The sequence below is a fragment of the Apis mellifera genome, linkage group LG10 (assembly GCF_003254395.2).
Source record: "Apis mellifera strain DH4 linkage group LG10, Amel_HAv3.1, whole genome shotgun sequence".
NCBI classification, from domain to species: domain Eukaryota; kingdom Metazoa; phylum Arthropoda; class Insecta; order Hymenoptera; family Apidae; genus Apis; species Apis mellifera.
The window spans coordinates 10,282,856-10,309,145 of NC_037647.1; the positions used below are offsets into that span (position 1 = coordinate 10,282,856).

Genomic DNA, 26,290 nt, shown 5'->3' on the forward strand with positions numbered 1-26,290 from the left:
CCTGATTTTATATTTCTTTTATTATTCTGTTAGATACTAGATATGTATATATATATATATAATACATAAATATTATTTTTTTATATCTAATATTTATTTAACTACAATTTTATAAAATTTTACAAATTTTTTTTCATATGACGAGAAATAAAGAAAATATTTTGTTAAAATTTCATAAGTACGATTGTACTACTGCAATAGATGTGTGGCGTCAGTAGATTGTTATCGATGTTATGTTCTGAATATCGATCCGGAATACTTCTGGTCATACGATATTAAACGTATGAAAAAAAACGGTGCAAAGTAACGTTATTTGTTATTTAATAGTAGGATTTTGTGTGGGCTTTGAAGTTTGTATACACATATACATAAATGTGCGCGTGTGAATATATATGTGCGCGCGTGTTGTGTATGGGTCGGTGGATGAGTGGTTGTGTGTATATAATGTATACATACATAATGTATATATATTATCGATAATGATGCTCATTTCTTGGGATGAAAGCAAAACGACTCGCATATAACGTTGAGTCGGATAAAATCAGCCTTTGTAAACAGATTATAGTTCATAATCGGTCGTCAAGGGTCGTCTTACGAATGGCCTGGCAACATAATTCTTCCATTACGAAAGTTCCAGAGGCACCGAGTGCCAATTGATTGAAACAATCTATGCATTCCAGCTACACGTGATGTAATTGAGCAGTTCACAGACCGGCTAACAATGATAATTTAAAACACAAAATGTATTAATATGTTGTTTCATAGATCTATATATTTATATATTTGTCTATATTTGTCTATATATATATGTTAATACATTTCAGGAAATATTTATCAAATTTTAAATCCCATTATCTTATTTTTATTATTTATTTCTTATTTTAGTTAATAAAATATTATAATATTAATAAAATTATACATAAAAAATAAATATGTTAGGAATATGACAAATGATATGACAAATAAATGAAGATTTTATATGATAAGATAAGATAATTAATATTTTAATGTAATATAAATAATTTTTATGTAAATATTTATAATGATAATAATATTGTTCAATATATCAATATATAATAAATAATCTTATAATAATATTATATATAATATAATAAAATATATTATAAAATTTTTATAAATTTTAAATTTCTTTAATTTTTTCTTTTATGATAAAAATAAAATAATAGTATTTTTAATTAAATAATATAATCTAACAATTACGATTACTATAAAAAGTCAAAATTTAATAAATATTATTAATAAATATTACTAATAAAATTACTAATAAAAATATTAATAGGTAATAATTATTAATAAAATATTATTATTAAATAAAAAAAATTTAAATATAATTTTATCTAATAATATTATTAATATTATAATATATTAATATTATATGTAAATATTTAATGTTTTTTTAAAATTAAATATGGTTATAATAATTAAATTTTTGTTTTATATATGAAATATATATATTCATATTTATCAATTTAATGTCAATAAATTATTAATTATTTTAATTCAAATTTTTACTAAATTCAGAAAGTATTTGATTAATTATTGAAAAGTATAAATAACTTTTAATTTTCAATTTATATTTTATAACATATTGTAAAAATCATTAAATTTTAAATTTTAAAAAAATATTTAATTATTTTAATCTCTTTCGAATATCCGATTCAGATAAATTTTACTGAATATTTTGTTTCATTTCAAATTTATCAAAATTTTTTGATAAATTTATAGAATCTAAAAAATACTTTTTATATTCTATAAATTATTTCTATATTATAATAGATTTAATAAAACATATTTAATTATATATAATAAAACATTATTTACAATAACATTTTCGAACGTTTTATATCACAGTAGTATATAAATAATACAAATTCGGTTGAATCTGGAATCTGGAAAACAAGATTGAATAAAAAAAAAAAAGAAAAGAAACTGGAAGAAAACACATACATATGTACAAATATTGAAATATTGGTATATACACTCAGAAGATAAGGTCAAAACAGGATGTGCCTGTAAGGTGGTATAAGAAAAAAATAAGAAAGAAGAGAAATAAGAAGTTGCAAACGAAGCATATGTTTAGTTTATGTTAGATCAGTTAGCTTGATAAAAACCGGGCAGTAATCAAATATAATGGGTTCCATTTAATCAGGGGTGGAAGGGGCGACTGCGCCGTTTCTTTTAAAGCGCATGCTTGCGAATCTTCTCGACATTTACGTTTCAGCTACGAACGCGACGTCGAATATTCACTTACTAGTATCATTTACATATACTTTAGCCATTAATTTTCTTTTTTATTTTTTATATTGTGAAATATTACCTCATAAGATTATACTTATTATTAATTTATATATCTTTTAAATCTAAAATATAATATTATTACAATCCAAAATTTAATCAATTTATAATAATTCTTGAACCTAATATTTCTGTGGAAGTATATTTTTTGTGGAAAATTTTTTTATAAAACTAATTCAAAACTGTTATTATTGGTGTAAAAATTTAATAACAAGCAAAATGGCTTTGAAAATTCGCGTTCAATCACCGAAGGTAAAATACACAGAAGATTGTATTGAAGCACAGTACGAGTATCAAACAACGAACGTTACAGAAGACGATACAAAATATACGGTAAGCATACCGAGAATGTTCTTTTTTCCTATAAATTTTTCTTTTCGATTTAAAATATCATTTAAATTGTTTTCTATTATTACATTTATTAAATTAAAATATTATAGGAAAAATATAATAAAAGAAAATATTTTTTTTATACTTTTTATCTAATAATAAATTGATCATTGAGCGCGCGCGCAGGCACACACATAATATATACAGGCAGTAATGTTTAACAAATTTTTAATTAAATTGAAAAAATTATAATCAAAATGTTTTAATCTTAAATAAAGAATTATATTTGTTAAAAATATATATATTCGAATAATTTTAATTTTTCATACTTGTTCTTTTCCTTCATAGAAAAACAAATATAATTAAAAATATAATTTCCAAATTATCAAAATTTATTTGTAAGAAAATTTTATGCTAAAATATTATATAATATTGATATAAAATATAAAATGATGAAAAAATTAATTAATTTAATAATATTCATTTGCATCAAATAATAAGAATTGTAATAAGAATTTTAAAAATTCCCGCTTGTAATGATATATAGATTTTTTATTGTTTCATAAATTATTACAATTATTATTAGTATGTAAAGTATTATTTAAAAAAATTAATTCTATATATTTTATATATAAAAATAATAATATTTAAGATTTAAGAAGAAACTTATTTTTATAAAGCTCTTTTTTAAAAGATTTTAAAAGATTTAAATATTTCAGATCTATTAGATTTATTTAAAGATTTTAAAATATTTCTTTAAATTTGTGAAGAAATTTTTTTTTTCAAATTTATGGGTTATGTAAATTTTACATAATTTGTGTAAAAATTATATATAAATATGTATATAAATTATAATATAATATGATCATGAAATATAAATGGTAACAATTACTATTAAATAAATTGTAAATATGTTCATATACAAATTTTTTATTAGAAAAAAAAATTGATATTTAATTTAATCAATACGGTTGGAATTTAATCCAATTTAAGGTTGGAAGGCATTTTTAGAAAAACTGTATAAATATTCAATTTTCAGATTTTGTACTTAAAAATTCTTTTTTAGGGGAAAGGAACAAATATATTAAAAAAATGAACAGCTGCTCAAACGCTATGATTTTAATTTTGGAAATGAATTTTTCAATTTTTGAAAAAAAATAAAGGTTCCTGTATTGTACACCATTGTGTAGCATAAAAAACCTTGGATACAAATATTAACAATTATTACGCGTAATATTATTTACTTTAAACACTTGAAAATAATATAATTACAGAATATAAACATACATATATATATTGTAATAGGTGACACCTGTATCAACAAAGCTATTAATTAGAACACAACTGAAAGTTCCAAAACTTGGATTAATGTTAGTAGGATGGGGTGGAAATAATGGCACAACTATTACTGCAGCATTATTAGCAAACAAACTTAAGTTGACATGGGACACAAAGAATGGCATTCAAAAAGCAAATTGGTAATTATAATCATTTGATAATAATATATTTTAAAATTTTTTGAATTTAATTATTTATGTAAAACTTTTATCTAAATTTCAGGTATGGTTCTTTAATTCAAGCATCTACTATCAGATTAGGCAAAGGAAACAAAGAAGATATATATGTTCCCATGTCTTGGATGCTTCCAATGGTAAATCCAGATGATATTCAAATTGATGGTTGGGATATTTCAGACATGAATTTAGCTGATGCTATGCAACGTGCAAAAGTTTTGAACATTAATTTACAAAAACAATTAGTAGAACATATGATGCATATGAAACCAAGAAAAAGCATATATTATGCAGATTTTATTGCTGCTAATCAGGTAAATAATGTTTTTAATTATATTTTTCTTAAAAATTTTTTTATTCATTATAAATGATATATTCACTATTGATTAATAATTAATATATTAATTATATATACAATAATTGAATATATTTAAAAAATATATTTGAAAAAAATAATTAAATATTAACAAAGGATCCATATATTTTTAAATTCTTTCAGGAAAAAAGAGCAAATAATGTTATTTCGGGTACAAAATTTGAACAATTAGAACAAATTAGAAAAGACATTGTAGAATTTAAAACTTCAAATAAGTTGGATCAAGTAATTATATTATGGACTGCTAACACTGAACGATTTTCTGAAATCATTCCAGGTATAAATGATACAGCAGAAAATTTATTAAATGCTATTAAAAAAAGTCATTCAGAAGTTAGTCCTAGTACAGTTTTTGCTGTAGCAGCTGCTTTAGAAGGAGTAAGTAAAATTTATTGTTTTATAAAATCTTTATAAAATAAAGATATTATTATTATTATTATTATTATTCATAATAATAAATAAAATTTATTGATTATATTATTGATTATATTATTGATTATATTATGTTTGTTATTGTTTGTTATTGTTATTGTTTCAGTGTACATATATTAATGGATCTCCTCAAAATACTTTTGTACCAGGAGCAATAGAATTAGCAGAAAAACATAAAACATTTATTGGTGGTGATGATTTTAAATCTGGCCAAACAAAATTAAAATCTGTGCTTGTAGACTTTTTAGTTTCAGCTGGTATTAAACCAGTATCAATTGTTAGTTATAATCATCTTGGAAATAATGATGGGTATAATTTATCTGCTCCTCAACAATTTCGATCAAAAGAGGTAATATATTAGAAAAATAAAAATAAAATTTTAATATAATATATATTTGTAATATTTCTAATTCTGTTTTTAGATTTCAAAAAGCAATGTCGTAGATGATATGGTACAATCAAATAAAATTCTTTATCAATCTGGAGAAAAACCAGATCACTGTGTTGTTATTAAATATGTTCCATATGTTGGTATGTGAAAAAGAATATATATATTAAATATTATAGAACATAAAATATTATTATTTTATTTCTTATTAGGTGATAGTAAACGGGCGATGGATGAATACACATCAGAAATATTACTGGGAGGACATAATACGATTGTAGTACATAATACATGTGAAGATTCTTTATTGGCAAGTCCAATTATTTTGGATTTGGTTTTGTTAGCAGAGATTTGCTCACGAATTACTTTCAAAATAGCAGATACAAAAGATGAATTTACTGGATTTCATAGTGTCCTATCCATACTTTCATACCTCTGTAAAGCACCATTAGTACCACGAGGAACGCCGATTGTAAATGCATTATTCAGACAACGAGCTGCAATTGAAAACATTTTAAGAGCATGTCTTGCATTGCCACCTGAAAATAATATGTTACTTGAACACAAAGTTAATTTCAAAAATCAATTATGAATTTAAGAAAAAAACATGTGTTTTAAACTAAGGGTATTATTTGCAAAAAAGGAACGAACAGTATTATTAAAGAATAATTTTAAAAACAGTAAAAAATTAAATATTTTAGAATTTGTATTGTTTACAAGATGAAATTTGTTAGTGTTTGAAAATCACTTTCATATTTCCTCATTTATTGTTACGAAATTTATATTATTAGCTATAAATAAATATTATTAGTTAATGAGAGATATCATAAAATTATTATACAGTATTTGATGTGTGAGAATGTTGTTTATTAGATTTCATAACATTTTATAAGATACAATTGTGATATATATTTTTTTAAACATGACAAATTAAAAATATATATTTTTACAGTAAATAATATTTTGAACAATAAAAAATTATTTTCAAATCAAGATGGGGAGAGAGTTTAATTTTATATATAAAACTTAATTTAGTTTCATATAAGAAATTCCTGTAACTTACTGTATAGTTCCTTATATTTTTTGTTTAACATTTAATTTAAAGTTTGATCTCATTGTCTGAAAGATGTGGTTTTTTTGAATAACAATATATATAAAAAGAATGAAAAATGTTGATGTGAATTTACCTGTTATGTGAAAATGTTATGTGAAAATACCCTTATCTTTTTTAGATGTTGTCGTTTATAAATGAAAATGTTGTCAATAATACCTTTAATATTTATACATATATATGTATATATATATATTATATATATATAATATATATAATATATATATATTATATATATATATATATTGTTTATATATTACGCATTTAAAAATAAATAATTATAAAAAATATTTATTATTTATTTATTTCAATTTAATTCATTAAAAGTCGAAATTTTTAATGTTTTAATAATCCTTAATAATTCCATAATATCTATATTATAAATTTCAAATATTTTTTTTTATAGATGTTTTTAAGATATCCAGTATATCCAAACAGTACAAACTATTTAAGTTATATCTTAAAAATATTTGTAACAATATTTATTCTTAAATAAATATATAATTTTTCTTTTAAAATAATATCTGTAAGTGTTTTAAAATGTATAAATTAGATATATTTGTGATATAGTGTGAAATCAAAATTTTATTATTACATGAAGTTTGCAACTATAATATTTTTTAAATAAAATGAAAGATATATAATGATAATGTAATATTTTGATAAAAAATATTTTTATATAATTTATATAAAAAATTTTTCAAGTTTATGATTTATTATATTAATTTCATTACTTTCAATTATATATTATTAATAATAGTCAAGATGCAAAACGATTATAATCTTTGTAAATTTTCAAAATATAAGAGTACTGCAGGAGAAACAATGGGAAATTGGGGATTTTCTAATAGAATTTCAAATTCCGGTCAAGAACTTAAACGTTTGAGATGTTTATTTAACAAAATGGATTCTATGTAAGAAATAATTTTATTCTTATATAAATTATATTTTATATTATCTAATTTTAATTTTATATTACATTACATATTAAAAATAGATTATAAATAATAATCTATTATAATAATTTAAATTTATATTAATATTAAATAACAATATAAAAATATAAAATTTAAATTTATTTATAATTTAATTTTATAATATAATTAAATTTAAATTATAAAATTTAGTATTTATTTTAAAAATATTTTCTTATAACATTATTGAAATTTTCAGGAGAACTACAAAACCAATGATGTGTGTAAAATATAATTATTTATATGATCCAGAAGCATGGGGTACAAAACCTAGTCCTGAAGAATGTAAACCAATTTGGATGACCTTTCCTATGAGACGACCTCTTATTACATATAGTTCTACTGCTACTATACTATTAACTTCAAATTTAAATGAGATTGGAACAGATTTGATTTATCCTATTCCAGGCCGAAGTTATGTATTACAGGGTGTATGTAAAAATTTTTAAGAATATTTAACTATAGTTATTAGTTATATTTAATTAAATATTGAAATATTATTCTCGAGAGAATATAAATGTGTTAAAACTGTTTTTAATACTATTTTTATATTTTTTAAATTAAAACGTTTTCTTTTTTCTTTAGACAGATAAATGGTATCGATGTAGATAATGAAATGTACCATGTCCTACGCCTCGATGTATTTAATAGCAGATATTTATGTTCAAAACTAATAATAATGTATGTACAAATAAAATATATATAATATAAATTTTTGTGTTTTTATTTCTTTATATAAATTTGTGTAATAAAATTTGTTTTATATATATATATATATATATATATTAAATATTAAATTATTAAACAATTTTTGAATAGTTTTAAAATAAGATTTAATTTTAAAATGTTTAAAATTTAAAAATTTTAAAATTGATTAATTTTTTATCTACATTTTTATATATATAATAATGTATATAATACATTATTATATGCACATCGAAAAATTAATATATATTATTAATTTAGATTAATCACAAATAACTATGATAATCATTATTTTGATTATTTGTTATTGTGATAATTAATAAATTTATATTGTTTAATAAATTCATTAATTTTATATACTTTTTAAATCTCTACTTTATACACATACATTATAATACAGATAATAATTCTGTAATAAATGATACACAAAATATTATTTGAAAAAATACGAATACTTTATAAAATATTATAATTTATATATATTTTTTATTTTACAAATTCGCGAAAAAAATTACATTTGTTTTAAGTCAACTTTGAAATTTGTAAAAAATTGATTAGTATTGCTCATTTCAAGAATGTTAATATATTTATTAATTTAACATTATTTATAGATTGCAACAAAATCCGATCGTTAGAAAATTTATTGTGAAATTTATCAATCCATTTTTTTTCTTCCAAATTCCAAAATTTTAGTTTATAACTAAAAAAATTTTATAATATGACAAATTAACAGTTCCATTAATTGTGCTATATTTTTATTAAATATTTTAAAATTGAAACATAATGCAAACTACAACAATTTGTAAAGTAAAAGCAACACCGTCAATATGGTTAGTTTATATATGCATATGTTAGAATATTTACATGTATAATAAAATATGTATTTAAATATTAAAATAATTTTATATATTTTGTTATATAATCATTATTATCGTATTTATGTTACATATTTACATATTTTTTATATTAAATATACTTAGGAAAAGGATTAATTTTTTATAATAAAGAAAATTATAAATATATTTATAAATAATAATGGTTTAAGCAAAAAATGTAATAATAATAATATGATGAGTATCTTTTCTTCTCTTATTTTTATAAGACTTAAGTTATAACTTAACACTTCTTCTCTTATAAAACATAATATTTTATTATTTCTATTTTAACTATTTTAATCTCTCTACTTGTTCTTTCTTTGTTAATTTTTTTATTTTCTTTGTTTTTATTTTTCTTTATATTTCTAATATTTATATATAATTTTTTTTATATATCATTTGAAAGAAATTAATTAATTAAATATTTAAACAGATTTGTATAAAAATTTTTTATTTAGATATTTATAGAAAAACTATTTTAATTCGTTTTCGTTGAATTACCATTTTTTAGACTTTTTTAGATTTTTAGACTAATCATCAAACATATTTTTTTATTAATTTTATTAAAAATGAAATTATATATATATATATAAATGGTAATATAATTATATACCCAAATAAAATCATTTCTTTAAAAATGAAATTAATTTTTATATATTTAATAGTTTTCGTCCCAAAAGTACTATATCAGAACAGCAGAAAGCATGCAATCAAGAAAAATCGCCAATTATATCAGCATTTCTCATGATCCCATTTGAAGAAAAAATACATCACAGAACAAAAGTATCAAATAATTGTAATATAAAAAGTAAAAAAATTTCGAAGGTAAATTGTAATCAATTTGTATTGTGAAATTTAAAAATAACGTTTTTTTTTAAAAATGATATTTTACTTTATTTATTTACATATAGTTATATGTTGAAAATTAATTTTTATTTCAGCCTACAAATGGGTTAAAATTTCCTGAAATGCGAAATGGTATTTTATTTACAAGATGTCATTGTGTACATAGAGATGGTCTTCAAGATTCTTGTCCATTAAGTCAATGTCAACAGGAATCTGATTGTTTGGTCAAGCCATGGCCTAAATGTCCACCAGCAAAATATTTGCAATCTCGACATCCAGAACAGTATCCACCGTTCAAATAATGCGAGATACCAGATATAACAGCGTATATATGCAGTATCGATTACGAACAAATATCGATTTAGAAAAACAAAATTTAATTTTAAATAATTTATGGCAGAACATTTGAAAGATACAATTATTTTTTAATTAAAGATCATTTGTTATATTTTAATTAAAATATAATAAAAATAGTAAAACAATTTATTTATTGTCTATATCATTCTATTTAAAATAAAGTAACTTTTAGTCCTCGAAGAGCGCAGCTGTAAAAATATATTATATTCAATTTGTATAATTAATAAAAAAAAAATTTATTATCTCCAGAGAAAACTTCAGAGAAAATAATATTTTATATATTATGTCTTATCCCATGTATATTTTTTTAAATGTTAATTAATAAAATAATATAATTATTAAAATTAAATTTTCATTTTTATTTCTTTAATTTAATTTTAATAATCTTAAATTCAAATAAAAATTAATAAATATATATACACATGAAATATGCATATATATATATATATATATATATATATATATACATATAATAGAAGATATATATATGTAAATATTTTGAAATATATTTTTATATAAAATTTTTATTTTTTATTTGTTTCATGGCATAACATTATAAAAACATCTTCAATTTAACAAATAACATTGTTGACAGAAGATATGAAACATATATAATAAAATAAATTTGTAACAAAATGAAAAATGCACAGACTAAAGAATCTAATCAATAACCAATATAATAACTGGTAGATAAATTCCGTTATGAAAAGATTGGCACATATAGAAAAAAACATATTGATGGATATATACTGAAACATTTTGTTTAACACGGTGACGGGCACACTGATAAACATGGTGACGGACATAACGTAAGACATGGTGGTGCACATGGTGAACACGGTTGGCAAGGTGGACATGGTGGACATGGTAAACATGGTGGACATGGAGAACAAGGTGGACATGGCAAACATGGTGGGCATGGCGAACATGGAGAACATGGCGAACATGGTGGACATGGCGAACATGGTAAACACGGTAGACATGGTAAACATGGCGAACACGGAGGTGGACATTTTGGTGGACACGGAGGTGGACACGGAGGTGGACACGGTGGTGGACACGGTGGTGGACACGCTGTTGCACATGGTGGTAAACACGGTGGTGGACATGGTGGACATGGTGGTGGACACGGTGGTGGACACGGTGGTGGACATGATGGTGGACATGGCGGTAAACATGGTAAACACGGTGGTAAACATGGTGGTGGACATGGTGGTGGACACGGTGGTGGACACGGCGGTATACATGGTACTACGCATGGTGGCGTACATGAAGGTGGACATGGTGGTGGACATGGGACACAAATTTTGAAAGTAGCACAAGGAGGTACGCAAGAAGTAATACAAGGTGAACAAGGTGGACATGGTGGGCATGGTGGACACGGTGAGCATGGTGGACACGGTGGGCATGATGAACATGGTGGGCATGGTGGACATGATGGGCATGGTGGGCATGGTGGACATGGTAAGCATGGTGGACATGGTGGACATGGTGAACATGGTGGACATGGTGGACACGGTGGACACGGTGGACACGGTGAACACGGTGGACACGGTGGGCACGGTAGGCACGGTGGACATGGTGGACACGGTGAACACGGTGGACACGGTAAACATGGTGGACATGGTGGACACGGTGAACTTGGTGGACATGGTGAGCATGGTAATTCAACGCATATAGGTTTACAAGATTTGCTTGAGCATATCGGGGTCACCATGCAACAAGGTTTGTCCGCGCTTGTATTACATACCAATCTACAATATGCGGCAAGAGCAGCTTCCCTTGCTTGATCAGCACAATAAAATTTCTTTAAAGCAACTTCCATATCTCCTAATTCAGTTAATTTCAATAACGCACAACGGCCTGGCATACAAACGGGATACAATTTCGTCATACATTCTGGTCTACCCATGCACTCCCACATCATACATCTATCTTGTAGCCCATTCCTTTTGATACATTCACATCTATATATAATACTTGTTCGAAAATCATAGCTTTTACATTGTTTAACTGGAATCTGAAATTTAATGTACAAAATTTAATTTCTTATAATTATTACAATAAAAATTAATTTTTTCTTTTTTCATAACTTTACAAATTATTTTTAAAATTATTAATTTTTTATATAATAAACTTTTTATATCTTGCATAATATTGTAATGAGTGTAACATTGAATAGTCAAATTTTTTAAGTTTGAATATATATAAAAAAATTATCGAAATATCAAATTCATATATTTTTTTTTTTCTATTATTCGCTTTCAATATTTTTCTTATTTGCATAATAAAAATATAAAGATCGTTTGAATGAAAACTGAGTATAAATTGCAATTAAATTGATAAAGAACACTATTCTACTGATGATGAAATGTTATAGACTGAATATAAAATGCGATTAAATTGACAAAGGACACTATTCAATTGGTGATGGAATTTTATAAACTGAGTGAAAATTACGATTAGATTAACAAAGAACGTTATTCAATTGATCATGGAATCGTATAGACTTTTTAATATAATTTGAAAAAATATACCTACTATCGGATTCATTATAAATTTAAAATGCTATTCATTGATTTAAAAGCACTATTGTTGCTTGTTCAAAAATGTTCAACGATATCCAGATAAAAATTTCCATAATTTTATTCACTAAAATATTTTGAAACGACTTAAAATATAAATAATTATAAGTTTTATATATATTTGACGAATTTTTAATTGTAATTTTCTCAAAAAAAAAAAAAAATTGTCTAATGGAATTTTGATTTTTTATTTTTGTCTTATTTTAAATCGTATTATCTTTCTGATCTCAAGTTTATAACGCAAATTTTGACTCACGGTATATTTAAACCAATTTATACTTACACAAGGTGCTGCACAAGGTGAACACATAACAGGAGGTGGACATGCTGGCTCATCCCATTCACATGCTTTTCTGTAATAAATGATTTATAAGTTTACTCGTGACTGTAATTATAAGATTCCCTTACTTTCTTTCCATAGAACTAATTAAACATTTCAATTGAGCTAATAATTCTCGTCTTCTATCGCAATTTGGATTTTTTCCATCGCATGGCATTTTTAACAATGTTTATATTCAAACAACAAAATACAACAAATTTTGATTTTATCCCAGTCTTATAAAAATGATAGAATACGATTTTTTTTACATATTCATTATATTTTTTGCATATTTTTTACCCAATTAATTTATTATTTGGAACATTGCACTGAAATGATTTTATTCTAAAAAAAACGACAATATCATCTGAATATATCTAGTATATAATAAGTGAATGATAATTTTGGATAAACTTCAATTGTTTGATATTCTGTTATCAAAATTTCCGGTTTACAAGAATAATTATAAAAGTAATAATTAAGTAAGAAAAATTTAGTAAAAAAAAAAAAAAAAAAGAGAGAAAGAACGTGCAATGTCTTGCGGAGGAAATACTTTATCATGTTGTTCACCTTGTTTCCCATCGCCTGTGGTTCAGTACCAGTTACCATCTTGCCCATCGTGTGTATCTTATCCATGTGTTCCACCAATTTGTGTTGCATGCCCTCCACCATGTAAAATTACCATATGTACGCCACCAGTGCCGTGCGGACCTTGTCCACCGAAATGTATTCCATATTGTCCACCTGCATGCGCTGCAAGATGCCTAACAAGAGCTACAGCACGCTGCCTTTGTCTCTAAATGAATTGTTCCATTAGAAGAATATATTTATATATCCATATATATATATATCATTTTTGTCCGTTCGGCACGAATTTGAAACAATTATATCACATATTATAATTTGAATAATTTCCAATAACATGTTTTGTAATTTTGTTTATAATGAAACTACAGATAATACACATACATGAAACCATATGCAATTAGGTAAAATGTACAGTGAAATACATAAACTTTTATACGAATTAAATAAGTAACATTAAAAACTAAAATATTTTTAATATTATTTAAAATATATATTATTATAAAAAGATTTTATTAAACACAGATTTTGCAAGGTTACTATTCCTCCTCCACATGTTCCACCGCCAAAGATATATGTTCCTAAACGGCCTTGCTCCAGACCTGGTTGTTTTCACGCACCACCACCAAAATGTTGTCTATATATGTATTGGCGTCTTCCATGTAGAGCTGATTGTTTTGAAGTTTAAAATCTTATATGTCATAATGTTAAATTTTTTTATTTTATATTATCAACAAATACAAAGTCTAAAGTCAACACAGATGTATATAATAAATTTTGTTTCGTGATAAAATTGTCTTTTATATATTATACATATTAGATTAAGAAGAAATAAATTTGAATTTATTACTACCCATTTTTAATAAGATTCCGTTTTCGTTTAATTTCGCAAGAAATTCAGAAAAATCACCCATTATAAAATTTCTATCCATCGCAATCTCTTGTAATCTTTTCATAGAAAATATTTGACTTTTATTAGAATTGGTTTCTTTTCTTAATATTTCTATAAACTGTTTAATCTTGAAATAAAGATTATATATCAATATATATCGTATATATCTTTTATTAAACGTGGTAAATCTATTATTTACTCACTTTTCCAGTAGTTACATTTTTTGTACCTAAAGATTGATAATTTATAAATTTATCATCAAATGTATGTTGTAAAATTTCTATTACATCCAAAGCATCTGCTTCTGTTGCCTCTGTCCGTAATTCCAATTTTGCTCTAGCCTATTTAACAACAACATTTCTTTTTAATTTAAAATCTATATAAAGATTGAAACAAACAGTAATTAAAATAAACCTCTGTTAATCGTATCATAGCTTCTAATTGTCTGTTGCAGACAGATAAACCGTTAAATTTATTATTTTTATTTCGTAATTTTAAATAATAATTCTGTAATATTATAGCTGCCTCTTTAGTCAATTTTGGTTTAACATATTGTCGTGCGTATGCGATATATTTTCTGAGAATTGATTGCGGAATAATATTCGGATTTTCGTCCACAGAAAGTCTAAGTTTATCTCTAAAAATGTTTTTAAATAAATATTTAAATAAATTTTATGAATAATAAGTTAATTAATATATTTTTAATTACCTTAATGAAAGTTTGGTTGTATCTGGTGCATTTATACATTGATATGTATTACTTTGTGTTTTATCAATTGTATTTATATCAGTATGGATGGACATAACGTGTTTGCATAATAAATCGTCTATATGCTATTATGAACAAAAAAATATAATATTAAATATAATATTAAAAGTATTTATACGTCATTATATATTAAATTATTTATACTTTATTTGGCTCATCCAATAATAAAAATATTAAATCAAAACGGGACAAGAGAGGTGCACTCATTTTTAAGTTTTGTATTACTGTCTTATTTCGATTAAATCGGCCACCAATTGGATTAGCAGCTGCAAGAATGGATGTTCTCGTAGGAAGGGAACATATTATTCCTGATTTAGCAATGCTTACGCTTTGCTGTTCCATAGCTTCCAATAAAACCTATAATTCAAATAATTTGTTACATTATCATGAAATAATAAATTATCAAAAATATGTTATTAATTTTATAAAAATATAAAATTAAAAATTCTTTATCAATTTAATTATATAAATATTTTTTTTTTTAATAGCTTTACCGCATGTTGTTTACACATTTTATCAAATTCATCGATACAACAACATCCTCTATCTGTTAAAACTAATGCCCCAGGTTCTAAATTAAAATTATTACTCTTATTTTCTTTCGCTAATGTTATTGTCAAACCGGATGATGTACTTGAATTTCCGCATACATATACACCTTTAAAAATCATGTTATAAATTCTTTGACGATATATGTTAAATAAAAAATTTTTCATTTGTTATACCTTTTGCGGCAATTCGAGCACAAGCTTGTAACATTTGCGATTTTCCAAGGCCAGGATCACCAACGATTAATATATGAATATTTTCTCGTAATTCGGAATGTTCTACATTCCCACCAAATAAACTCAATATTAATCCAGCCTTGACAATTTCATGACCGTATATACTTGGACATAAAGAATGTACCAAAAGTGGAAAAATATTTGGTGTATTATATACTTCCTATTAAAATTGATAAAAACATAAGTATTTTTAAACAATATTATGAATTATTCAAATCAGTTATAAGATATATTAATAATTTTGTATACCTTTATTGCTAAATAATCCTTTATTGACATTTCGTTATTCGTGAAATTTTTATTTTGAAGTCTTTGTTTATTGTTAATTATTGTAATAGCTTCCATATATAAAGAAAATGACATTTTATTTCGAATCTTAGTATTATTAGTACCCTACATATGTGATATAATACCATATTATTTCAAAAATTTTAATATACAAATTAAAATATAAAATATATGTATTTTTTTAATAAAAATAAATATAAATTTAATTAATAATTATCATTTAGTAATATGAAAAAAACATTTAAAAATAAAAATATAAATTATATATAATTATATATAATATATTAAAAATAAAAATATAAATAGAAATAAAAATTTAATTGTTGAAGTTATTCTTCTTAAAAAATTTCAAAATTATCGATACTTATAAGCAAGCAAGTATATTGATGTATATTTTGAATAATAAGATGTTATATCGATATAATAAGATGACTATATCGATAAAAATAATATATACAAAAATTAAATTTATTTAAATTTAAAAAAGTTAGATGATGATTTCTTATAGAATCCATATACCTGTTGATTGCTTATAAAAATGTTAATTTTTTGAATTAATAAATGTCATGACCTTCCTTCCATACGCTCTTGGAACATCTTTCTTTAGTGAAGGTGAGGCTTCTATCTGAAGTGACGTAAAATATTCGGAATTTTTTGGAAAGGTCACAGATGAGATTATGGACGAGATCACAAGATTTTTCAATTGTAAAAATCAGAAATTTTGATAAATCATATACTAATCGTTTCTAAATTATCTTTCAGATATATCAATTTTATAATGTTTTAGATTGTTAAAAAAATTAAAATAAAAATTCTAAAGATGCTGATAATTAATGTGTCTAATATTATTCTAGTAAATTTTTATTCAAAAATGGTCTTCGCAATTGCGTTATAAATATAATGTTTTTTTTTGTGTTCTTTTCTTCTTCTTTTGTGTATTTTAAAATTAATTGCTTAAAAAAGAAAGAAATTGCAAAATAATATGCGTAATTTCAAGATTTATTAAATGAAATGAAAAAATTCTCTTGAAATTTTTATTAAAAATATTTTACTCTATTAATAAAAATGAAAATATAAAATCTATATATTTTTTTCGACTTATTTACATATATTGAAATTAATTACTATTAATTTATTATTTATCAATATATAAATACAGATGAAAAATTAAACTTATTTAATCGATTAATTCTCATAAATTCGAATAATATATGTGAACAAACATTCGTTTGTTTGATATTCATGCGTATATTTTCAATATCTAATAAGATTAATTTGTTTTTGAAGAATGATTCATGCATTCAGAAGAATTTTCCATTATAAATCTGATGATTACAAATATTTACTGTATATATTTACTGTTTATACATATAAATAAAAAATATATTTAAAATATATGAAATATTTTTAAATGAATTAAATACAATCGTTTTCATTTTTCTCGAAATCTTACGATTCTACACTGTGGAAAAAACACAGTTTTTGACACAAATTTCAAATTAATTCAATATCAATTTTATTTATAAAAGAAATAGAATAAAAAAAATGGAATCACAACTAAAGAAATTTTTTCTGATATAACTTTAAGAATAAATAAAGTAATTATTTCACTTTATTTTACAATTATACATTAATATTTTATTTTTATAATTTATTACATATATTTTATTTTATATTATATAATAATTTACTATATTTACCTTTATAATTCCTGTTAAAGTAATATCATCTCCAGGCATACAAGTGTTAACTAAATCATCCATTAATTCAATATCAACCATTCTAGGCATATTACCTTTACTATTCTAATGGAAAAAAAATCATATGATATATCATATAGTATGTGTAATATATATAAAATATATTATTAAAGATGTTCGATTTATTTTTATTTATAATTTATAATATTTATAATTTTTTAATTTATTATAAAGATAAAAACCTGATCATTATTCGAAATTTCTTGTATTTTAATTGTTTGAAATGGAATGCTTTTTATCAATGGTGAATCTAATATCACACGAAATTTAGATACGCCACATAGATTACATTTTTTCGGAATTGTGAAAACTCCTAATGGCTGTTTCATTATTTTTTGCAAATTACATTTACGACAAGCAAATGCTATCCATTGTGCAAGATGCTTCACATGACCTACTCTAATTACACAACCTCTAACAGATACTAATCTTCCTGTCAATTAATTACATAAAAACAAATAAAATTAATTATATAAAAACAAAAATTATTTTTTATAAATATTATATACATACCGTAAGAATTTGCTTTCAAATTTTGCAAACTTATAATTGGTTCATAATTCAATATTTTTATTCTAACATTGGATAATATATTTATAATATTTACAGAACTCAAATTTTCTCGTGGGATTGTATTTAAAATTTGCTAAAAATATTAAAATTTAATATTTCGTAAATAAAATATATAAAAAAGTTATAAAAGTTAATATACCTGATGTATAGTGAGTTTAAAACAATTTAAGGTATGTAATGGATTTTCATATATATCTTTCTTGAAGTCAGACCATTCGTTCAAAAAATTTTGATCATTGTATAATTCACACATATCGATAATAAATACTGTTCCATTTTCTAAATTTTCTAATGAAAGTAATGTTAACAATCGTTGATATCTATTTATAAAACTTTCTACTGTTTGAATTTTTTTAATAGTATCCGAATCATCCTTATATTCTAAATAATGAATTATTTTTTCAAAATTATTTTTTTAACTAATTATTATGTGCATATTATATATCAATTTTATTTAATAGTAATTATTTAATAACAGAAATTACCTTCATCATAAAAAAATAATTTCCATCCATAATAAGGAATATTGAAATTTACATAATTATTATGAATATTAATTAAATTATTTGTTTCAATAGGATCTAAAGATTTATATATTTTTTCAGTGTTTTCATTATTTTTATAATCTGCAAATTATTTATTTTACATGTTAAAATAAAAATGTTGATAAATAAAAATTTGATTTGATCCATCAATTTATAAAATTAATTATAGAATATAATAATATAATAAATTTTTATTATATAATATTTAAAATATAAAAATTGAATAAATAAAAATATCAATATATAATTGTAATTTTATTATATAAATTTAATATAAATTATCATATGTAAACATCATAAAAATCTATTTATTAATACATGAATTCATTAATACATATATACATTGTACATACACATTGACATACACACTATATATATATATATATATATATACATACACATATGATTTCTTAATTTTTATTAATTTCTTCAATTATGTACATTTTCTAGATTATGCAATTTGAATATTATATATTAATAAAATTTTTATAAATTTTTATGAAAATATAAAAAGAATAAAATCAGATATAAGATCAGTTCTTTATAAGAATTTCAATTTTCTCTATTTTTTTAAAATTAAAAAAAAAATATATCGATATTACTTTAAATTAAAATATTGTATAAAGATATTATTGGTATAAAATTAATGTTAATTTTAACTATAATTATTATATATTTTAAATAATTTTTTTAAAAATTAAAATTTATGAGAAAAAAAGAAATAATAAATTAATAATAAATTTAAAAAAATATATATATATATAAAAAAATAAATAATTTATCAAAACGATGCACTTTTGCAATATTCATAATTTTAGAATCTATATGAATTAAAGATTAGAATTTAAGAAAATAAATAATATAATAATTTAAAAAATTTAAAAAAAAATTGAGTATTATAAGAGTAATTTGCGTACAATAAGAATATTTTTATATTACAAAGATAATTTTATAAATAATATAAAAAAATAATTTTTCGAAAAAATAAATTTTCGAAATCAAAAAGAAGTTCATATACTTAATTTAAAGTGATTTTAAATTATAAATTAATAAATTTACTTTAAAATTTTTTATTAAGTATAAAAAAACTTATATTAAAAAGAAAAAATGATTTTTATCTCTTCTTTCTATATAATAGTTCTATGTAATAAAAAATTTAATAAAACTATATAAAACTGTACAATTGAAAATACTTTTTTTACTTTTCCCAATACTTCAAATTTTATATTTTAAATATCGATAAAGAAACATAATTTATATAAAAAAAAAAGATTTATCAAAATAAATAATATCTTACTGTTAGATTTTGTTGATTTCTTTTTATCGAGATACCATTTGTTTTTATAAAAATTTTTTGATTTTTTATTATCCATAATTATAAATATAGCAAATATATTCGTAAAAAACTATTCATTACAAAATACCTAGATATTTTTTCAATTTTTATTAATGTCATTAATTGATAACTTAATATTAACACAATATATGATTTATTTCACTTTCAAAATTTATTATTATATAATATATAAATAGGAAACGATTAATATTATTTTTACTATTTTCATTAATTGTTTACAAAACACTTCATAAAATAATTTCAATAGAAGGTTAGGTTAAACAAATATCTTTCTAGAAATATTTCTCACTAAAATTTAGATACTTATTACTTAGTTACTTATTTATTTCATTCGATAAGTCGAATCCACAAATATAAATAAAATCACAGATCAAAATCTAGGGAAATTAAAGCGATTTATAAATTGTTATTCAACCTGATTTTTCTAGAATTAGTCACGTGATTTTATTTACATCCAATTCTATCGTTCAATACTTCAATGAGATATATTTAATAACAAAACAATTGTTTTTGTTGTAGTTACAAATACTCCTTTAATCTTATTATAATTTAAATATTTCTATAAAGAATCTTGTAATCAATTAGTAAAATAAAAATATATGACGGTAATAAATATTGTGTTCAGTTATTTATATATCATATATTAGTAAATTTTAAAAATGAAGCACATATTAAAGAACTTTTTATAAAAATTAATAAGAAAATATTTCGATATTTATTCTTTTATTAAATTAATATTTATTCTTTTATGAAATCCAAAAATTTTAATAAATATTTCTTTACTTATGATATATGTGAATATATAAAACTTATATATTATTATATATAATATATTATATATACTTATATACTTATATATTATATATTATTCATTGCATAAAAGCAAAATATAAAAAAAGAAATTTTTCCTTGTCAAATGATTAATATTAATAATATAATATAATGTTAATATAATAATAAAATATTATGTATTAAAAAACAAAAAAATAAAAATTGCTTATATCTAAAAAATTATTATTTCAGCATTATAATTTGATTTTAATTTATAAATATCTTAAATATGGATAGATATATAATCACAGGAAAAATTGGAAAAGGAGCACAAGGTATTGTTTTAAAAGCACATGATTTGGAAACAGAAAAAAATGTTGCATTAAAAAAATTATTTTTAAAAAATATTGACAATGGTATATCTACATCTATTATTAGAGAAATAAAAATTTTGCAACAATTAAAACATCTCAATGTATGTTTATTTTAATTATTACGTATTATTAATAAATTCTATTGTATAATGTACTCATTAATTTATTAATATTTTTTTAAGGAAAAAATTTTTTTATTAATATAGAAATAAGAAAATTTAAAAAAAAATTTATTTATTACAGATTATAGAGTTATTAGATGCTTTTCCTGCTGGTTTAGATTTTATAATGGTCTTTGAATATATGCCAACAGGATTATGGGAAATAATAAAAGATAATGATATATTATTAACTCCAGTTCAAATAAAAATTTATATAAAAATGATTTTAGAGGGCATTGCATATATACATGAAAAAAATATAATACATAGAGTAAATAATAAATATTATTATATAAATTAAAATAATTAGAATTTTCTTTTTTATATTTAATATTTAAAATCCTATTAAATTATAATAAAAATATTAAAATATTTTTAGGATCTAAAACCTGCTAATTTATTAATAAATGAGAAAGGTATTCTAAAAATTGCTGATTTTGGCTTAGGAAGATTGTTGTGGAAAAATGTAACAAAGCCATATTCACATCAAATTGCCACTAGGTGGTACAGAGCACCTGAATTATTATATGGTGCACGATATTATACATCAGCTATTGATATGTGGTCTATTGGTTGCATTTTTGGTGAATTACTTAATAAATCTCCATTATTTCCTGTAAGATGTAAAATATTTATATATTCTATTTTTTTCTATTATATTTTAACATTTTTAATATTAAATTAATTAGTAGTAAACTTACAGGGTGAAACAGATATTGAGCAGTTAGCAATTGTTTTAAAATATTTAGGTTCACCTACATCAGAAACCTGGCCAGATTTAAGTATATTACCTGATTATAACAAGATTACATTTCCATATCATAAAGGAATAACTTGGGAAAAAATTATTGAGGATTCTGAACCAGAAGCTATTGATTTAATTAGTAAAATACTTATTTATAATTCATCAAAACGCTTGTCAGCTAGTGAAGTATGTTATATTAAAATAACAATTAAAGTATATAATAATAATTAAAAATTTTTTTTATTTCAGGCACTACAACATATATACTTTCATGTCAAACCTTATACTTCTTCAAAATATTTGATAAAACCACAAACTAATCATCGTTATCAAATAAGACAAAAAGAAATTAATACAAACATCCAACCTACTATACTATTTAAAAATCTATTAAGCATCACATAATAAATATTTAATTTAATAAAAAATATATAGAAATATATATAATATATATATATATATATAGAATATATAATATATATAGAAATATATTTAAATAAAAACCTAAAAAAAAAAGCTAAGTTTCACTATATTTTATATGTACAATATAACAATGATGTATTTACAAATAAATTTACAAATTTTTACAACTTTTAAATTAACATATAACAATATAAATATTTTTAACTAACAAATTAATATAAAAATATAAACAAAAAAATTTTTTATTATGAATAATTATTTATTTTATTTATTTTTATAAAATGCAAGAAATCTTTTAAAAACATCACTGTTATAATTTTTAAGACAAGGCTGTCCTTTTTCATATTGAGCTTCTTCATATAATTTTATTGATGGTTCTGACCACCAAAAATTTTTTATTCCTTCTTTACCATCAATATCTAAGGTATTAAGTTGATATACAGAAAAATGAAAGTTTTGTCCATCTGACTGAACACATTGCACAACAATAGGTTCAGGTAATTTTTTCACATTTAATCCAAATCTTTGTTGTGCACAAGTTGCTGCTACTGTAAATGATTTTATCATAGAACGTGCATGAATTTGATCTTCCGTGACTGGCATTTCAGTTAAATTTCTAACTTCTTCTGGATTATTATTTATAAAAATAGTATGAACATTCATAAATGGTGATTCCATAATAATTGCTATAATATTAATATATATTTTTAAATTTTCTAATTATAATGTAGAAATATTATATCAAATTTTTACTTACGATATAGATTTTCATTATCAAAAATATCTAATTTAGATAAACCAATAGTATAATGTAATGGATAAATATCAGGTAAATCAAATTCATTATTCATATTCATATCTTTTATTGGTGTTAAAGGTATTAAAGATGTCATCATTATATCCATTTTTAAAGAAAATTTTATGAAATAATTTTCTTTTTCTAAAAGATAAGTTATCAATAAATGATTATTATATTATTAGAATATTATATTAGAAGTAATATATTATATTAGAGATAAAATATATAAATATATTAGAAATAATAATATAGAAAATAATATAGAAAATAATATATATATCAAAATATGCAAAATTTTTCTGAATTTTTATTAAAGTTTTAACTACTAATTGAAAATTATAACAACAATATATAAATATGAATATCTCAACATATAAAAATATAATATTTCTTAATCCTACCAAATTAATGTTATTTATTTTTTCAATAATTCACATACCTAAACACGTAGATAAAAGTCCATTATGCACTATTGATTTGTTTTGTGCATCATTTAATCCACTTAATGATTCACAAAGTTGTAAAAACTTTTTTGATAAATTATGCCTACAACACATGCCTATACACATTACTTTAAAATTAAAGTTAAAAAAATATAAATTTAATTTTATATATAGAAACTTATTATTATTATTATATTGATTTATATTATTAATATAATATATATATATTTATAACCATAATTTATTATATATATAATAAAAATTAATTGATATTTACATTTTTCTTGTAGTAGTTATACCATATACTCTTGGAAATACCCAAGCAGGTCGATCAGGATCCTTTAATCGTGGTAATTTTATTTGTTCTGCATCATATATTACAGATGTATAAACAAATCTGAATAAAATGATTTTTAAAATGAATTAATATTTATATATATCAATTATATTAGTTTTAATAAAATTATAAAGCAATATTATATGTTTAATATAATCTTTATATAATACCTTTTCAATAAATTATTTATATTATCTGGAATTTCAGTAATTAAATTTTGTATTTTTTTTGGCAATTCATCATCAATTTTTAATGTTTTTGTTAATAAACATGCTTGTGGTACTCCTTCTTGTAAAACATTATGATCTTCAAATATCAAATATTTTTTATCTTCAAATTTAAGATTTATATTATTGAATTTAATTGAATTTTCAATTCTAATATAAAAAAAATAAATAACATTATTTATAATTAACATTATTTATAAAATTTTATTAATTTCATTATTAAAAATTGAAAAAATATTTATGAATTTCAAATAAGATTATTAAATTTATTTTTTTTTATTATAAGAATTAATAAATAAATATTAGAACTATTAATATTAAAGCTATAATATAAAATAAGAAAAGAATATTACATTTTGTGTTTATGTTTATTTTGTTTTAATATAAATTTTGTAGCATCTTCAATTGGAAAATTCATAGATCTTAAAATATTTTCTGCTTTAGTCATTAATATAGTTCTCTCTCGTTGATGTTGCCATAAATATCTCACTGCTTTACCTATATGATGTTTATATAAAAATTGTGTGAATTTCATTATAATTTACCTAAAAAAAGAATTTAATTAAATAACAATTAAAATTCTACTCTTTAAAAATATTTTACATTATTTTTTTATATCATTTATATATCTTATTAATATTAGGTTAAGTAACACTTATTTTTCTAAGATAAAAAATATGTATTATATTATAATTATTCGGTATCACTTTCAATAGAATTTCAAAATCTTTTCAATTAAAAAATATTAATTTTAAATTTATATTAATTTTATTTTAATTATTTTTATATATGATAATATTTACTTCGATAAATCTTGATTACAGTTAATATGATATATTATACAATATTCTACACAAATTACGTATGGAAATTATAATTCTAATAAGAATTAGTATTAATAAAATATGTATGTATTATATATATATATGTATTATTAGAAATATCAGATTATCAAATAAATAATTTAGGAAAAGATCAATTTTTTAAAAAAAAGTTATTACTGCGATACTATAAGACTCTTAATACTAGCAAAAGCGATGTTGCCAAGTTAACTATCATAGTTTATATTTAAATAAATCATGATAAAAAAAAAATTAATATTTTAATATTGCAGAATATAAAATACAAACAGATATCTTAATATTTCTTTTTATATATATCATGTATTTTTTTTATTAGTTTTCAATAGTTTAATGATAAATATTATTATAAAATTAATATTATTGAAATCTGTTATTAAATAATTAATTAATTTAAATAATTTAATATTACAAGCAATTTTGTTATATTAAGATAAATATCTATTTTATTTTTATTTCAATAAAAAT

The 26,290-nt window shown here is 21.2% G+C and overlaps 6 protein-coding genes across 8 annotated transcripts; 4 read left to right on the forward strand and 2 right to left on the reverse strand.

Moving 5' to 3' along the window:
* The first annotated feature begins 2,217 nt into the window (after positions 1-2,217).
* Positions 2,218-6,625, forward strand: LOC551143 (inositol-3-phosphate synthase 1-B). Of its 2 annotated transcripts, XM_016914581.2 has the most exons (8): positions 2,232-2,649; positions 3,713-3,876; positions 3,952-4,124; positions 4,207-4,474; positions 4,660-4,914; positions 5,075-5,317; positions 5,391-5,499; positions 5,569-6,625. In XM_016914581.2, exons 3-8 carry the CDS (start codon positions 4,015-4,017, stop codon positions 5,946-5,948), a joined length of 1,365 nt encoding a protein of 454 aa, XP_016770070.1. In that variant the 5' UTR covers positions 2,232-2,649; positions 3,713-3,876; positions 3,952-4,014; the 3' UTR covers positions 5,949-6,625. The 2 variants fall into 2 exon arrangements, with proteins under 2 accessions (XP_623377.1, XP_016770070.1); XM_623374.5 differs by lacking the exon at positions 3,713-3,876 and having other exon boundaries at positions 2,218-2,649.
* A 548-nt stretch (positions 6,626-7,173) lies between these two features.
* Positions 7,174-8,132, forward strand: LOC100576387. The gene is made up of 3 exons (XM_026443283.1): positions 7,174-7,381; positions 7,641-7,872; positions 8,027-8,132. Exons 1-3 carry the CDS (start codon positions 7,176-7,178, stop codon positions 8,051-8,053), a joined length of 465 nt encoding a protein of 154 aa, XP_026299068.1. The 5' UTR covers positions 7,174-7,175; the 3' UTR covers positions 8,054-8,132.
* Positions 8,133-8,929: 797 nt separating this feature from the next.
* LOC113218572 lies at positions 8,930-10,300 on the forward strand. The gene is made up of 3 exons (XM_026443373.1): positions 8,930-8,976; positions 9,672-9,846; positions 9,963-10,300. Exons 1-3 carry the CDS (start codon positions 8,930-8,932, stop codon positions 10,167-10,169), a joined length of 429 nt encoding a protein of 142 aa, XP_026299158.1. The 3' UTR covers positions 10,170-10,300.
* Positions 10,301-10,796: 496 nt separating this feature from the next.
* Positions 10,797-19,157, reverse strand: LOC412034 (DNA helicase MCM8). The gene is made up of 16 exons (XM_026443374.1): positions 18,920-19,157; positions 18,721-18,853; positions 18,390-18,640; positions 18,148-18,252; positions 16,409-16,552; positions 16,100-16,319; positions 15,869-16,032; positions 15,519-15,731; positions 15,315-15,439; positions 15,020-15,242; positions 14,809-14,946; positions 14,538-14,732; positions 13,811-13,924; positions 13,682-13,737; positions 13,093-13,162; positions 10,797-12,244 (listed from the first exon to the last, which is right to left on the reverse strand). The coding sequence occupies exons 1-16, from the start codon at positions 19,031-19,033 to the stop codon at positions 10,988-10,990; spliced, it is 3,522 nt and encodes a 1,173-aa protein (XP_026299159.1). The 5' UTR covers positions 19,034-19,157; the 3' UTR covers positions 10,797-10,987.
* A 1,972-nt stretch (positions 19,158-21,129) lies between these two features.
* Positions 21,130-23,156, forward strand: LOC552469 (cyclin-dependent kinase 20). Of its 2 annotated transcripts, none has more exons than XM_016914579.2 (6): positions 21,130-21,287; positions 21,706-21,928; positions 22,071-22,259; positions 22,368-22,604; positions 22,692-22,872; positions 22,983-23,078. In XM_016914579.2, the coding sequence occupies exons 2-6, from the start codon at positions 21,743-21,745 to the stop codon at positions 23,051-23,053; spliced, it is 864 nt and encodes a 287-aa protein (XP_016770068.1). In that variant the 5' UTR covers positions 21,130-21,287; positions 21,706-21,742; the 3' UTR covers positions 23,054-23,078. The 2 variants fall into 2 exon arrangements, with proteins under 2 accessions (XP_016770068.1, XP_624845.3); XM_624842.6 differs by having other exon boundaries at positions 21,131-21,287; positions 22,692-22,919; positions 22,983-23,156.
* Positions 23,157-23,396: 240 nt separating this feature from the next.
* On the reverse strand, positions 23,397-26,012 carry LOC725854 (39S ribosomal protein L37, mitochondrial). The gene is made up of 7 exons (XM_001121653.5): positions 25,766-26,012; positions 25,316-25,507; positions 24,906-25,112; positions 24,676-24,795; positions 24,395-24,501; positions 23,914-24,096; positions 23,397-23,842 (listed from the first exon to the last, which is right to left on the reverse strand). The coding sequence occupies exons 2-7, from the start codon at positions 25,495-25,497 to the stop codon at positions 23,421-23,423; spliced, it is 1,221 nt and encodes a 406-aa protein (XP_001121653.2). The 5' UTR covers positions 25,498-25,507; positions 25,766-26,012; the 3' UTR covers positions 23,397-23,420.
* Positions 26,013-26,290: the final 278 nt, after the last annotated feature.